General features: G+C 33.9%; 2 protein-coding genes across 2 annotated transcripts; one reads left to right on the top strand and one right to left on the bottom strand.

Annotated features, from left to right (window-relative positions):
• Positions 1-1,802: 1,802 nt before the first annotated feature.
• LOC120206101 (lysine-specific demethylase JMJ25-like) lies at positions 1,803-5,091 on the top strand. The gene is made up of 10 exons (XM_039205850.1): positions 1,803-2,219; positions 2,312-2,421; positions 2,510-2,609; positions 2,738-2,870; positions 2,944-3,007; positions 3,080-3,725; positions 3,802-4,449; positions 4,585-4,657; positions 4,738-4,823; positions 4,900-5,091. The coding sequence occupies exons 1-10, from the start codon at positions 1,947-1,949 to the stop codon at positions 5,056-5,058; spliced, it is 2,292 nt and encodes a 763-aa protein (XP_039061781.1). The 5' UTR covers positions 1,803-1,946; the 3' UTR covers positions 5,059-5,091.
• Positions 5,092-11,982: 6,891 nt separating this feature from the next.
• LOC120206100 (WRKY transcription factor 6-like) lies at positions 11,983-14,966 on the bottom strand. The gene is made up of 6 exons (XM_039205849.1): positions 14,623-14,966; positions 14,434-14,526; positions 14,176-14,343; positions 13,779-14,096; positions 13,572-13,685; positions 11,983-12,707 (listed from the first exon to the last, which is right to left on the bottom strand). The coding sequence occupies exons 1-6, from the start codon at positions 14,938-14,940 to the stop codon at positions 12,105-12,107; spliced, it is 1,614 nt and encodes a 537-aa protein (XP_039061780.1). The 5' UTR covers positions 14,941-14,966; the 3' UTR covers positions 11,983-12,104.
• Positions 14,967-16,650: the final 1,684 nt, after the last annotated feature.

The following is a 16,650-nucleotide window of genomic DNA, read 5'->3' as shown; positions in this document are numbered from 1 at the left end:
TACTATTTGTAATCTCTACACTTACAGTAAATTATTGATTTTTCTTGTCTGTGGAGATAGATAATGTTGAATCGTGCTAAATCTCGTCTCTTGACCACTCCATATATATATATATATATATATTGTATCAAGTCAAATTAGGTGTAGGCGTGAGATTTTTATCCTAAAGATAGAGTTGAGTTTCTAGTCACGTGAAGTATGTTTAAACCTAGGTCGGATTGGGTAACATATAGAAAGTATTAAATTCGAGTTAGGTTTGGATAGGTAAAGCCCTAACTTGACCCGACTCGTTCGTGTCCATGTCTAGATATGATTATTAGAATTTAACTTGTCGATTGATTAATTTAGATCGAATGCTACAAAGACTTAATGCCTTATCTTATCAATTGATACCTATTTTCTTAATTTAATTTCATACTTGAATTCGTTAATTAATGCGTCGTATATATTTTTATATCAAATGTGATACTGAAGTTTAGTATTTTCTATAATATTATATCTGAATTTGACAAACCTAACATGTGATTACGTAACATTTTCAACGTGTTTTAGAATCTCATTAATGGTTAAGATTCCACGTTATCACATATATCATGTTAGGAGAAAAATGATACAAATCAAATATCATTGTAAATAAAAAATGTAGACACCATATTAAAAAAACCAATACCAAATATAAACCCGTATATCAGACCATAAATATGTTAAATCTCTTTCGATAAATTTTAATTTATTTAATTAATATAAAATTAAATATTTTACTAAATAAGGTGGTTATATTAAAGGAAATACATATAAATCAACACAAACGAGAGGTCCGCATATACGGGACACTGCCTCTGTGTCTGGTCTGGTCCCAGAGCCTGGCCCATTGAAAACGACCATCCTGTCACACTATATAAACCTACTTCGAAGCACCGATGGAATAGTACTCATCCTCTCCTAACTGCAGTCTTTCCCGATTTCTAATTCTATTTCCTTCCTTTTCTTCAAATAATTCATTAGCCATATAAAGATTCTAAATCAATAAAAAAACACAATTAATTCTTCGCCCTATAATCTTTTCATTCAAGCAATCAGGTCGGTCTCAGACTCTTCTCTTCTTCTTCTTTTGCGTTTATGATTTCTCCATTATGCTTTATATCGATGTTAATCTTTTTATGAGATGGCTTTGTGTTTCTTTTTGTTTTTTGCATTGCTTTGCCGCCGCAATGAGATTCGGCGGTGGATGAATTTCTTGATGGTCACGGATCCACATTATTTGTCTGTATTTAGATGAAAATCTTCACTCAATTTAATGTTCCTTTTGAATGAAATCTTGGGTGTTTCGTGGATAATTAATTTGTGTTAATCTGAGTAAATGCAGGTGGTTTCAGTAGCAGTTTTTTTTTCTTTTGTTTCGAATGATCATAAGATTGAATTACGTTCAATTTTCCAGATAATTTACAGAGAAATAATTTATGAGCTTTTTGGATTGATAATCACACTGAATACATGACTAAAGTTTGTTGTTAACTGCGTTGCTTGCTTTTGTTCGATATTTTAAAAGAATTAGATGTTTTCTGTATAAAAGAACATTAAGAATGCTAATTTCTTTGAATTTTGATTAGCATTAGTTGTTATGAAGTATGTATGTTGGTTTAATCTTTGCAGTGAGACTGGCAGCCATGATTGCTAAGCGAGATCGCTTCAGCTGTTCTACCGGTTGTCGTAAGCAGATATCCTTAAATAGGCGGGCGACAAAGAAAAGTAATCCCATTATAATTCCCAAAGAAAATAAAAGGAAGGGAAATGGTGGCCTGTTTTTGACCACAAGAGCGAAAAATCACATCGATTACTCGGAGGATGAGGAATTTCCCAGGAGGCGCCGGAACGGAATAGACAAGAGAAGCACTTCTGTTGAGGAAGATGTAATAGATGAATGGGATGAGGAGGCTTTTGCTATCATGAACATTAAACTGCGGAACAAACGCAGAAAGTCGGACAGTGATAAGGAGGATATTGCTATTATGAACATTAAACTGCAGAAAAAGTGTAGGAAGTCGGGCAGTGTGAGTACTGAAAGAAGCCCTCTAGGGGTTATGGAAAAAAACTATGACCCTACGGATGCTTCACGGCGTTCTTTTTCATCGGCATCATCTTCATCAGTCTCATCAGGTTCACATTTGAAATGCGATGATAGCAGCAGCTGTGATAGATCCACAAAGAAGAACGTTGAGGTATCGAATTTAGTTCTGGTTTTGCAACTGATATGCCTTCTTTTTTCATGTATATGTCTTCACTGACAATTGAGAAATCCTGCATCTATCAGGCCAAGAGAAAAAAATTCAAGTGTCATCAGTGCATGAAAGAAAGAATAATCATCGTTCCGTGCTTGAAATGTAAAGACAAAGTGTACTGCACTCGTTGCATCAAACAATGGTAACATCTTCAACATAAAAAAGGCCCCAATCTTTTATTATTAATAATCTTGTATTGTTTCTCACTTTTTCTCCTGTGATGTGTATAGTTACCCCAATATACCCGAAGAAGAAATTGCAAAGCAGTGCCCATTTTGTAGCAGGAATTGTAACTGCAGCATCTGTTTGCACTCAAGTGGATTAATTAAGGTCTGTTGTTAATCACTCAAACTGTTGTTAATTAAGGTTTTGTTCCCTATTTTTTTTAGGACAAAATTAGGGTATTACAAGGTCAATGGAACTTTCACATAGTAACTCTCTTTCTGCTTAATCGGCAGACGTCAAAGAGAGACATCACAGATGAGGAAAGGATTAAGCATTTGCAATACTTGATTAAGTCACTGCGTCCCTTCATGACACAGATTTGCAAGATGCAAAAGCAGGAGACAGAAGTTGAGGCTCACATTCAAGGTATGATTTTCATTCTTTAAAGCTTTGGCCGCAAGCTTTCTGTATAGTTCCTGACAAAAAGTTTTCTATATAGGGTTACTGCCTTCTAAAGTTGAAATATCAGAGACTCTTTCTTATACCGACGAGCGTATCTATTGGTAAGCAATTCCTCTGTCTTAGTTAACCATCTCCCTGTCCCTGGCCCTGATTTTTTACTCTCCTTGGAACAGTGACCATTGTGCAACTTCAATATTTGACCTTCATCGTAGCTGCCCAAAATGTTCATATGAACTCTGTCTTAGTTGTTGCAAGGAACTTCGGGAAGGAAAATTTTCTAGCCGTGATGATGTTCCTTACCAATACATGTACAGAGGTTCGGATTATGTACACGGTGGAGACCCTTTGCCGGAATCTTATCTTCAAGAAAATGCAAATGAACAAGCTGAACCATCAATTCTGTGGAAAGCTAACAATGATGGAAGTATTACTTGTCCTCCAAAGGAAATTGGTGGTTGCGGCGATTGCAGATTGGAGCTTAAACGTATCCTTCCAGCGGGGTGGATTTCGAATTTGGAAGAAAAGGCATGGCAAACTTTGAGCAACTGCAGAATGAGACAATGGTTTCAAGATACATTACATAGGGATGCTTCTATTGACGATGACTTATATTCTTCAACTTCAAGTAAAGATCATGAGGAAGGCCTTTGTCACTTTCAAATGCGCTGGGCTAAAGGTGAACCAGTTAGAGTTCCGAATACTCTTGCGGATTCATCTGGTTTAAGCTGGGAACCAATGGTAATGTGGCGTGCTCTGTGCGAAAATGGGAATTCGCAAATGTCCGAAGTTAAGGCTATTGATTGTCTAGCCGGCTGTGAGGTTAGGTTTTCATTTATTTCCCAATCATTCTTCATTAATTGTTGTTTTTTAAGTCTAACTCTGGCAAGGTATGCAGGTTGAGATTAATGCTCGACAATTTTTCAAAGGCTATACAGAAGGGAGAACATATGGAAACTTATGGCCTGAGATGCTAAAGTTGAAGGACTGGCCACCATCGGATAAGTTTGACGATCTCTTGCCTCGGCATTGTGACGAATTTATAAGCATGTTGCCATTTCAAGAATACACTGATCCGAGGTCTGGCATACTTAACCTTGCTGTGAAGTTGCCACCGGATGTTATCAAACCAGACTTGGGGCCAAAAACATATATTGCTTATGGGATTGCTGAGGAGCTTGGAAGAGGGGACTCTGTCACCAAGCTTCACTGTGATCTCTCAGACGCGGTAAACATTTTGACACATACAGCTGAGGTAGCCATGACCGACGCGCAGAAAGCAGCGATGGCAAAGCTGAAAATGAAACATAAAGAACAGGATGCAAAGGAGCGTTTGGTGAGAGAGACCAAAATTGCAGATCAGAAATATCACAACTTGGTTGGTAATGAATGTAATGCTTTGATTCCTGAACCCTCCACCAGCGGAAAGGAGACCGGTGGTGCCCTGTGGGACATTTTTAGGAGAGAGGATGTCCCTAAACTGGAAGATTATCTTAGGAAGCACTCCAAAGAATTCAGGCATACTTATTGCTCACCAGTTGAAAAGGTAAACCTTTGCTTGTGGCTGTCCAATAAAAGCAAATACTAATCGAGCTTTTGCGTTCAAAACACTTTTAGAAGGCACTTTTCCTTTTCAACTACACCCATCTGATGTTCCTGATGGCTTTGCGTTCATGATCAGGTTGTCCATCCGATTCATGACCAGTCATTTTACCTAACTGCGGAGCACAAAAGGAAATTGAAGGAGGAATTCGGTTAGGAGGAATGCATCTCAGTATTTACTATAAAAGCTTCGTAAATACTGTGTTCCTCACCTGTGTTTGCATGATGTTAGGAGTCGAACCGTGGACGTTCGAGCAAAAGCTAGGAGAGGCTGTTTTTATTCCTGCTGGATGTCCACACCAAGTTAGAAATCTTAAGGTATTTACTTAATACATCTATCCGTGTCATATGTTGTTGATGTTTGACATATGTTTGCTGTCGTATTTTTCTCCAGTCATGCACCAAAGTGGCTGTAGACTTTGTGTCTCCGGAGAATATCAAGGAATGCCTTCGTTTGACGGAAGAGTTCCGACAGCTACCGAAGAACCATAGAGCCAGAGAAGACAAACTCGAGGTAGGTGCATCCTTTCATCGATGTTTTGAACTTTTATAGGTCTCCTACTAAACCTTGTACTGTTTTCAATTTCATTGAAACAGATCAAGAAGATGATAATTTATGGAGTAGAACGAGCTGTTAATGAATTGTCTGCACTGATATCGACTCCGAACTGATTCCCCATTGAAGGCAGGCTTCTGCAATTTCAACCATGGCACCGGCCTTTTCCTTCATTTGGGATATTTACCATATATGCCAATCATTTTTGCAGTACATATCTTATATCATCTTTGTCCTGACCTGATAACATTAAACATGATAATGATTATTTAGAGGTGGAAGGAAAAAAATACCACAAGTAATGTTGAGAAAACGAAGTGCCTCATTTATTTAACTTCTATATTTTTAAGGGGCAGATGCCCACTATCCCAACCGCAAAGTGTATCACGAATTCATGAATTACCAAATGGAAGAAATGAGCACAAGCAAAAGATTTAGTTTCCTAAACAAAACTTCATGAGCTAAATTTTTAGAAGAATGAAAAAAATTATCATTTGATATATTGATGGTGAAGTCGTTTCATCATGTGGTCTTTAGTAATATTTAAAAAGGAAAAACTACACGTTTAATATCTAAACTATCAGTTTTATTTCATTTTAATACCTAAACTTTTTATTTGTTTCAAAATCATAACTAATGTTTACTTTCAGTTCATTTTTGCACCTCGTCGTTAAAAATTTAATGGAAGTGTTACCCATGGCATTTTTTTTAGGGGAAATTACATCATTCGTCAGTTAACTATCTTCTCACTCCTATTTTGATAACTAAAATTTAAAAATTTTCAATTTAACTACTCAACTTTTAAATTGCTCATGTTTTAATCACTCTAATTTATTTTATTAATAATTTTTGTGACATGCAATTTTTTATTATTATTTTATTAATATATAATTAAATTAGGAGTAATTTGAAAGTTAAAGTAATTAAATTAAAAAAATCAAACTTCAATGACCAAAATATGAGTGAGAAGATAGTTGAGTGATGAATGATGTAATTTACCCATAAAAAAGTAAAATGTGAAAATTTTAACGGTGATGTACCAAGACGAAACAAAAGGTTAGTTATGATTTTGAAATAAATGAAAGTTTAGGTACTAAAACGAAATAAAACTAATAGTTTACCCTTAATAAATAAATGAGACACACATAGATCAAGATTAGAGGTGTTGATCGAGTGAGTCGATCACGAGTTAAGCACTGCTCGACTTGACTTGAAAATTATTCGACACATGTTTGACTCGATTCAATACTCGATAAACTTGATAAAATTTTACTTGATTCGTGCTCATTAAAAAAAACTCATTGCTTGCTAAGCTCGCCAAAAGTTTTACCTAGTAAAATCTAATAATATTATATAAAACTTAATATAAACATAAATTCATAAATTTAACAAAAAATGATTAAAATTGAGTATAAAATAATTTCAAAGTCTAAACATTAGAGTAACAATCCACAAATAAATCAAACTAATATATTCCAACCAAAGCAACAATCCACAAATACACCAAACCAACATATTACAATCAAAGCAACAATCCACAAATACATCAAAGTAACATATTACAATCAAAGCAACAATCCACAAAAAAACATCAAACTAACATATTATAATCATTCGTGAAAAAATTAACAATACATGATCAATCCTAGAAATAAGGAAATCAACATCCTAAAAAAACATTAATAAAAATTAACTTATCGAGTTGAGTTAGACATTGCTCAACTCGCTTAAGATCTGAGTTGAGTCAACTCAAATCAAACGTTAATTTGATTTCGATCAAATCAAATTTGCTTCGCTCAATTCAATTAGAAAAATACACACAACCATTGATGGAGCCATGTTTACTACGCGAGGTGTCATACCTCAAATTTATGGATTCAACTACATTTTAAACCCCTAAAAATTTTGAAACTATACAAATTAAGCTTTGCACGCCAACTTTTTAGGCTTAATTAACTCCTGTTTTATTACTATTTATATTTACCCCTAACCTATCACCTTAACTCCATCATAATCATTTCAAAAAAAAAAACTCCATCAAAAACACAATACAACTACATGAAAATGAATAAGTTCATTGTTAAGTCTAAAAAGAAATTAGCAATAAACAAATAAAAAACAATGCTACAATAAATAAATAAATAAACAAATAAACACCTAATTAGATTTAAATCTAAAATCTAAAATCTAAAAATTCAAAACACTTCTTCTTTAGCATTCAAATGAAATGTTCATCACGAAGGTCAAGAGATCTATTGCTCTTTTTCTAATTCAAAAGAGTGGGGGGGGGGGGGAAGAAATGAAAATTTATCAAAAATTCAAATTGGGCTGAACATTAATGATCTAAAACAAAAGAAAAAGGAATGAGTTTAATAGAATAACTTACCTTACATAATCCCAAGAAAAGAATACACCATCTAGAACGCTCTTCATCTTCTTCCATGAGAGATGTAACATCTTTCCCCCAAAAATGGGATCAAAGGGAATTCACTTGGAGGAATAGTCCCTATATATAAAATATATATGTTGAGAATTTTTAGGGTTTTAAGGTGTTTTATTGAAATGACAGAATTACCCTTTCTTTAAGAATCTCAATAATAGATTTCTTTGAATTAATCTTAGGGTAAAGTATATAAATAGTTTCCGAACTTTTAGGACGCTTTATTTTCTTCACCTAATTTTTAAAACTTGCAATACAATCATCGAACTTTTAGTTCTTTTTTTAGTAAGTTACTGCCGTTACCTCCCATTAGTTTTTGCTAACGTGAAACCTAACCTGTTAACCCCATTAGCCCTCTTTCTTCTTCTTCTCACACCTCCAGTCAACTTGTTTTCAAACTCATTGGTTCCATTCCAATAAAATCGTCTCCACTTTAATCAAATGACATTCATCTTCAAATATAAGGATCTGAAACTCACAGAAAAAAAAACAAAAACAAATAAAAAATAATTCATTTGAATATTAGTACCTAAGATAGCAGGAGACGAAGTTGATGAATCTGTTCTTCTCATTTTCACTGAAGACACAAATCAGAAACTGTAGATTTGTTTGGTATTAATTTTTGTTACTTTAGAAATCAATTCAGTACGACAAAATACTTGAGTCGAAACCGAAAGAAAAGAAAAGATAAGAAAAGAAACATGATCTCAAAAAAAGAAGCAAAGTCAGACTTGAGGCCTTTTAGCTTTTCCATTGGAAGCAACAAAGCTGATAGAATCACAGTACTCTGATTGATTAATTGACCTCAAAATCGAAGAGAACCGAAACACAAAGGAAAAATATATTTGAATTCATAAGAGAGAAAGAAAGAAACTCACAAAGGAAAAAGTGGGGTTAAAGAGGGTGTGAGAGGAGAAGAAGAAGAAGAAATGAAGATGGTGAATGAGTTAATGAAGGAGAGATGGAGAAACACCCATCTTAGTTAGTAATTCAAAGTCATCAACTCCCATCTTATGCCTTTGATGCTGCATGTATCCAGTTTCTTTTTTCTCCAAGTACTTTAGTAAGTTATTTTGATCTTCCTTAGAGAAGTCAACTTCTGCCAGTTTCTATTCCAGGATTATCCATCTATCAAAAACCAAATTATTAGCAAATGGATCTTTAAAAGAAGACAATAATATATATACTAGAGTTTAACAAACATGGTCATAAATGCTAGATGCCAAAGTTTCATTTAAACTTATAACCAAAGTGTCGAAGGGTTTTTAAGTCACTGTGGGTGGAATTCAGCCTTGGAAAGCATATGCTACGGGTACCAGTCTTTGCATGGCCGATGCAAGCTGAGCAACCATTGAATGGGAGAATGGTGGTGGAGGAAATCAAGGTAGGGTTACGAGTTGAATCGGAAAGAAATGGGATGAATCTAGGGTTCGTGAAATGGGAAATGTTGATGAAGATTGTGAAGGATTTAATGGAATGAGAGATGGAGAAATAAGTGAGCAAAAGAGTGGAAGAAGTTGCTTTAATGGAAGAAGAATAAGAAGAATAAGAAATGAAGATGGTGAAGGAGTTAATGGAATGAGAGATGGAGAAACAAGTGAGCGAAGAAGAAGAAGAAGGGGTTGATCGGGGATTGACAGGGGTTAGATGTCATGTCAACAAAAAACTAATGGGAAGTAATGTCAGCAACCTAACTGAAAACGAATTAAAAGTTGATTATATTGTAAGTTTCAAAAGTTGGGTGATCAAAATGTAAGTGTCCTAAAATTTTGGGGACTATTTGTATAATTTACCCTTTAATCTTATAGTGTGATGGATTGAGATCCAATTCATTGTTTTTTCATGGTTCATATATGAAACATAAATTATCAAGACAAAAGTATACAAATGATCATTTAATTATATTTAAATAATTGTTTTAATCATTAAATTATAAATTAATTTAATAATTATTTAAAAACTTTAATGATTATTCTATAATTTCAAAATTTCAAAAATCAAGAGATTATTTGATCACATTTAAATGACTTTTAATATATATTATTTCAAATTATAATTATAAATGATAATTAATGGTTATTTACTATATTAGTAGTAAAGTTTTTAGAATTAAGAGTCACTTACACAATGTAAAAAAATAGTTTTACTCTAATTTAAAATCGTTGGATTAGTAAAAATAAATAGTTAAGATTATCTCATTATTTTATTAGTGAATATCTTATAATTTCTTATTGTTAATTCAATTGTCTATTTTCATTGATGCAACGATCCTAAATTAGTATAAAAATATTTTAATTTTACATTTTGTAATTGGATCTTATCTCGAATTTATTATATTCACAAATATTTTAATTAACTTCTACGCATTTTTAATTAATATTTGAAAAAATAAAACATATAACAAACAAATAAATTTAACTAGAAAGTTAAAATTATTTATATAGAAACAAATATTCTTTTTTTTTGGTTGAACAAAAGGCTAAAACTAGCATGATATAACTTACTACTAATGTCTACTACATCCTCGCATAGGATCTGTAGAATCGCATATGGAGGTGTCCACCATTTTCGTCTAACAAAGTCATCTTTTTGAACCATTTTTGTCATGCTATCGGCTAGTTTATTTCCTCCCCTTCGAACATGTGAAAAAGAAACTGAACAAATCCTCTCCATCAATTATCGTATATGTTGCATAATAGAAGGCAATGTCACCCCTAGGGAAATCCTTGTTAACATCCGAAAAACCTCAACGTTGTTGTCTCGAAAACAACCGTTCTTGCCCCTATTTTCCATGTATACAACAAACCTTCAAATGTCCCCCCAAAATTCTGCTTGCACCACTGAACAAATTCCGATAGCTTTGGCGAAGCCGATCATCCATTCACCATTACTATTCCTAATGACTCCCCCTCATGACGCATATCCATCACGTTCATCCCTTATCCAATTGATATTTACCTTAGTCCACCCCTCTGGCAGGGCCTTCCACCTAGTTGTCCTTGGTAAGTTTGCAGGCTCCATGTTCCTTTATAATATATATGTAAATTTACTCGCAGTTTAGAGTGAACAAGATTAAAGTTTTCTTTAATTAATTGTTTATTTTATTAATTATATATATTTTAAAATTTTATTTACATTTAATCATATAAAAATTTTATAGCATTAATGCTCGTAAGCCTACCTAAACAAAATCTCTAATACCTAAACAAAATCTCTAAATCCGTTACTTTGTATATAAAATAATGAAAAGAAGAAAGAAATTAAGCATTAAAATGGATATGGGTGGGGTCACATGTAAGCACGTGGGAGCGTGATAAGATAGCGTAAGAAAGATTATGATGTACGGTGCGACCAACAAAGTTTCAGGTAGAGAAGTCCCACCACTGCTCCAAGTATCGATCAAATTATGATCTTGGTCCCTATATATTATACTTAAAATTGATATTTGATTTATGTACTTTTATTTGACATAATTTGGTCATTCTATTTTATAGTCGTTATGTAATCCAAATAGTTAATAATATCAAACATTTTAGATAAAATATTGATATGATTTTTACAGGGCCGGTTTTGGGCCTGTGCGGGCTGTCCAACTGCACATGGCCTAATTTTTGTAAGGGCCTCCAAATTTTTTTAAATTTTTTTTGTATATATATGTGTATTTAGGATGTTTGACCCAAGAATTTTCAAGTCTAAGACCCACATTATTTAGAGAATAGCTTACTTTGTATTTCACTTTATTACATGAAGTTATTGTTTACCACTATTTAACGTTTTCTTATAGTTATAATAAATTTTGAAATATTAGTGAACTTTATATATCTAATATTTTAGTTTTAAAAGGTCCATTTTAATCGGATCAGTTAACAATATTAGACTTCTGATATTGCAAAAGTAAAAGGATTATACAGTAGGATAAATCAAAGTATAAATTTTAACCTTTGCCAAAAAAATTTATAAATTTTAACATAAAAACTTAAAAGGGACTAAAACACAAATTTGACCAAAAATATTCAGACGAAATTGGATGTTTTAATTAGCATGAAGATGTGGATCAAGTGGATGCACGGAAAGTCAAAACAATCGTACGTATCTGAGTTGTCGATTAGAATAATTGCAGCACACCCACAAATTCCACGAAACTAAAACCCAACAAGTTATCGTCATCTTCTTCATTGAATCAAATCTGATCCAAACAAAAATTTTAATCCCTTTCCGTCAATGTTTCTTTTCGTTATATTCAATGCACACGTAGTTTCCTTGAAGACTCCTACTAAACAAAGTCTACTGTTTTCTTAGTATACGAACAAGTTACGTGTCCAAGTACAGTAGCCGTATTTTCTTGACTCATCTCTTCAAGATTACTCCTTTGTTTTGTTTTGTTGTTTTTAAACACGTCAGATGAAAGCTTTGAAGTTTAGGGACTAATAGTGCAATCGATCCTTAAAAATAGAAAGAAGTAGATAAGATATCCTCATGGGAAAGGAGATGATGTTCTTTTTTGGGTGTATTTACTCGAAAATCTGAACTGAATCATTAAAACGGGACAATGATAGGAGAGGATGATGCTGTGTGTGTGCGTGTGCGTGTTCTAAGATCTTAGTTATTTCGTGTTGCTTGATGTGTTGTTGTTGGAGGTGTTGCTGCTACTATTTGGATGACTGCCGCCGATGATGGATTTGATGGCTGCCGCGAGGGCTGCGGTGAAGCCGGGATCGTTCGTGATGGCGGCGGTAACCGTGTCCGCCAACGAAGGTTGTTGAGGCTGCTGAAATTGTGGATGTGGGACATGTGACAGCTGCAAGCCTGAGATTTTTGACTGGTTGTACAATGGCTGACCAAAAATTTGAGGCAAGTTTTGGGGTTGGGAGTAGAAAGGGACTTGGAATTGCTGCGGCTGCAGCGGTGGCGGTGGTGGGCTTCGGAATTGTAGAGGGTTCGGTGAGTGTGTTAGGTCCAATGTCACGGTGGGGAATGGCGCCGAGGCCGATATGGTCGCCATGCTTGAGGAGCATGGAAGGATTGCCCTTGCAAGCAAGTTTTGGTTCATGATACCATCTGCACTTGGCATTGACCCTGAAAGCAACATGCTGGCTGCTGCTGCCGTTGTTGATGCCATTGCCATCGCGGGCGCAGGCAGTGGGTGGTTGTGGTTGCCCTCGTATGTTGTTATCAAGATTGTTCTATCATCCGCGCAGCGTTGAACCTGTGATCAACCATAAAAAATAAGTTAGCTTCATGCTTTGAAATCTTGATAAGATCGAAATAAATATTAAGGAAAAAGGATAATATAACCAGATATCCTCAAACTATGGCCTAAATTCTAAATTAGTTCTTAACCTTTAAATCGTTCTAATTCAGTCTTCAAAGTGTTAATAATGTATTTTCATAGTCTTGACATTATTTTCAAAATTAAAATGTTAGCTCAAATATGACCTAAAGCAGAATCTTTTAATCGATCAAATCTAAGTTATACGTATAATAAATGTACAATGGTTTATAAATAATTCTTTTTTTTAAATTAATCACTGGTATCCGATCTATTGACCGACTAATAGGCGATGGCTCCCATCCCAGTTTGCTTCATTCTTAAACGCCAAGATTTGAACCTCTAACCTTGCTTAAGGGATCTAGTACCTCATCCCACTAGACCAACTGGTTGTTAGTTATAATAATTTAATTATACAGATAGATGGAGTCATACTCGAATACTGAGATAAACTAAATTAATATACTTGAGAAATACAAGGTCTTATTAAGTACTTAAACTCTTGAGGGATAAAGCCTAATTTGTCTAATTTAAACTTATAATGATTTAAATTATCATTAGACAAAAAAATTAGCAGTTCTTCCAACCCTCCTTTTGTTCTTTCACTAATAATGTGTTTTAAATATGTTTCATATCAAACTTGAACTAATATTAATGCTTAGACCGATACAATAATAATACTTTCAGGATTTAATTAGAATGTTTTGAAGTTAGGATGATCAATTTAGCATCCGAGCTTTCATTTGAGGATGTTTTCTTGAATTAACCCCTAAAAAGAACAACAATAAGATTGCAACATACTTGTTTCCGGACGGGACAACCAGCAGCCATGGTGCATCGGTAATAAGCTCGAGGACATGGGTTTCCTTTAGCCATCTTTTGTCCATATTTTCTCCATTGGCATCCATCAGTTATCTGTGCATGCATCGATTTAACAATCAATCAGCTTCACAACAATCTGACAATTTCACAGTTAAAGAAGTGATTAAAGCAGGCTATAATACATACCATGGGAGCTTGCGATCGAGCTCGAACCGAGACACGAGCTTTCCTCATGGTGGCCTCGACGGATTGATCAATCGGTTTCCCAGAAGTCAGCTTTGGGACTTTGCTATTAGGTCCCCAGCTTTCGGATTCAGGGCTTTCTCTACCGATTCTTTTTTCCACGTTGTTTTGAGGTGTCCCTGAACGAGTTCTTTCTTCCGACGATGAATGGATGGACAGCATCTCGGCTGCTTCTGCTCCACCGGAGGGGCCTGGATCTAATATTTTGAAAGGCATTACCTCTTCACCGTGTTTCTTCTCTTCGGATTTCACTTCTTGAATCTGAAAATCCAGAAAACAAACATATTCAGTAAACTCGTTATCGGTTTGATTCGTTTCGACTCTAATTTTAATCAATTACCTGATGTTGTTCTTGGATGGTTTCGGTTTCTCGGTTTTGTTGCTGCTGCATTAAGGTCACAAGGTGCATCTGGAGAGCAGTGTAATTGTTGCCGACATAGCTAAGCATGTCTTTAAGCTTTTGATTTTCAGCATTCATGCGTTTCAACTCCACTTGTAACTGCGCCAGCTGAAAACCAAGGAAACAAGGATTCAGAAAAAGAATATTAGTCCCTATACTCTTTTGGAATTTTGAAATTTAATAGTATTTTCCTCTTACTTCATCCTTGGCTCGCCTATCTTCCATATCCGATGAGACACCATCATCAACAGTTGATTGATCACTTCTGCCTGTCAGAAGAAGCAACCCAGTCTGAAATTAGAAGAAAAAAATCATAATTAATTACTACATAAAAGTAAAAATTAACGATAATTCTGTGGACTGAATCACAGATAAAATCCAACTTACATTTACATCCAAATCGGAGGCACGAGCTGGTTCGCCGTGTTCCTTCTTAACACGGTCATCATCAAAGGTCCTCGATTTCTTATCAGAGAAAAAGTCAACCTCGTCGACGGGAATCCGTGTATCATCGGACGGTGAGGAGGAAGAACCGGAGGTTCGCTGGCTGTCGTCTCTAGAGCCGGCAAGGCTGATCGGAAACTGAAACATGTCTCTTTGCTGGTTCAACCTAAGGAAACTACCCTTTGTAGAACTAGTTTTGCTGGAGAAAAAATTACTAGTAGCAGTATCGGATTCAAGGGTAAGTCCCCATCCTTTGTCCATAAATTAAAATTCTTTACGAAAAAAGAGCTAAGAGAAAACACGAGAGAGTGTCTGGAGGAAGACGAAGAACTTGTGTGAAATCTGTGAAGTTTTGACATGGTGCAATGGGGTCGCCTATAAAAGGGTTTGTAAATTGGAACGTACACCATTTTTTTAATTTAATTAGTTTGATTTATATTTTACCAGTTGTCTATGATTTTGGATTTTTTTGTTTTTTACGTCATCTGGTGCGTCAGATTTCCAGCTGGATGTCGACCTTTTTCTTCTTTCGTTTTCCGCTTGTGGAGTTGAGTTCATTGATTGGGTGGTATAGTTATTTTATTATCTCTTGATCTCGGATCAAGTTATGATTTTGGTCCCTATAAAACCTGAACTTTAGTCTATACATTTTATTATTTGAGGTCATTCGATGTTCTATAGTCATTAGAGATTTGATAAGGGATGATATTTGACGAAATCAATAGATTTTGATTTCATCTTATTAAAGTATTTAGAATACACGATTGTATTCTAGAATATGCAATGTGTGCATATGCTCCTAATATGAGCATTGTGTGTGTGAGTGAGCTGTTAAAGTTTGTTATGAATGTTGGAGTCTGTTTTGAATCTGTTATAGAGGTAGAGTAAACTTGAAGGCACATCTATTATATAAGTTGATGTAATGCAGAGTATTTCATGACTATTAATAAAAGCTTCATTCTGTCATCTCCTCCATGGCAGCATTCTCACATGGTATTGTCGTAACCGGTTTTCGTCCGGGCACGAATATATTTAAATTTGGCGGGGAAATTGATGTGAATAGATGGTTTTGAAAATAATTTGGGAGTCACCATCGGCCTTTTGGGTCAGGTAGGTCGAATACCTAAAAAAAATATTTTTTAAAAGAGTTTTAAAAAAACATCAATTAAAAAATTAAACTGATCTGCGTTTATAACCAAAAATTCGTTCTTTTTAATAATAACAAGGGATTCGTGGTCGGTTACGTTTAGGGAAGGATTAGCACCCCTACAACGCCCAAAATTGGTACTTTTTAATTATAAATTGTCTATATCATTAAAATTTTAAAAATTCAAAAATATATTTAATTTATAATTCTATTATTTTCAAAATTATATTTATTTAAAAATATCCGAAAAGAACTTCTAGGTGCCTTAAGACAGCTCTTTTCTTTGATATTGATAAATATTAATTTAAATAATATTGTTTATTTTTTAAAATATCAGAATAGGACATCCAGTTGTATTAAGACTGTCCTTTTCTTTGATAAAAAATAAATATAAATATTAAAAATTATATATTTGAATTATATTTAACCATATAAATAAAAATATTACTAAAACAATGTATTTTAAGCAGTAAAATTAAAACTATAAAATAAATAAAAATTATAATAAAAATAAAATTAAATCTAATTCCTAATTAAATATTTTATTTTTTAATTTAATAATTTAGTGACCAAAACAAAATTATCTAAAATTCAAATTTTATAATAAAATTAATTAAAAATATGAACTAGGGAAAAATTTTATTTATTAAAATTAAGGGATTAAATCTGTCATTTATCCTAAATATATTATTTTAATAAAAGGGACTAAAATGAATAAAATTAAAATTCGAAGACTAAATTAAAATTATTACAAATTCAGTTTAGTGACCAAAATGTAAAATTTACAAATACGAAGGACTGCGTCCGGGGTTTAACTATTTCGT

Source organism: Hibiscus syriacus, unplaced genomic scaffold (assembly GCF_006381635.1).
Source record: "Hibiscus syriacus cultivar Baekdansim isolate YM2019G1 unplaced genomic scaffold, ASM638163v2 tig00013285_pilon, whole genome shotgun sequence".
NCBI lineage: Eukaryota > Viridiplantae > Streptophyta > Magnoliopsida > Malvales > Malvaceae > Hibiscus > Hibiscus syriacus.
The sequence above is the reverse complement of the archived record's forward strand: the minus strand, read 5'-3'. Positions and strand labels throughout refer to the sequence as shown.

Coding starts and splice junctions, on each gene's coding strand:
- LOC120206101 (XM_039205850.1), top strand. CDS start 1,947: ATGAACATTAAACTGCGGAACAAACGCAGAAAGTCGGACAGTGATAAG. Junction 2,610..2,737: donor ACTCAAGTGGATTAATTAAG/GTCTGTTGTTAA, acceptor CTTAATCGGCAG/ACGTCAAAGAGAGACATCAC. Junction 4,824..4,899: donor ACCAAGTTAGAAATCTTAAG/GTATTTACTTAA, acceptor ATTTTTCTCCAG/TCATGCACCAAAGTGGCTGT.
- LOC120206100 (XM_039205849.1), bottom strand. CDS start 14,940: ATGGACAAAGGATGGGGACTTACCCTTGAATCCGATACTGCTACTAGT. Junction 14,527..14,622: donor CCTCCGATTTGGATGTAAAT/GTAAGTTGGATT, acceptor TTCTAATTTCAG/ACTGGGTTGCTTCTTCTGAC. Junction 14,097..14,175: donor CCATCCAAGAACAACATCAG/GTAATTGATTAA, acceptor CTGGATTTTCAG/ATTCAAGAAGTGAAATCCGA.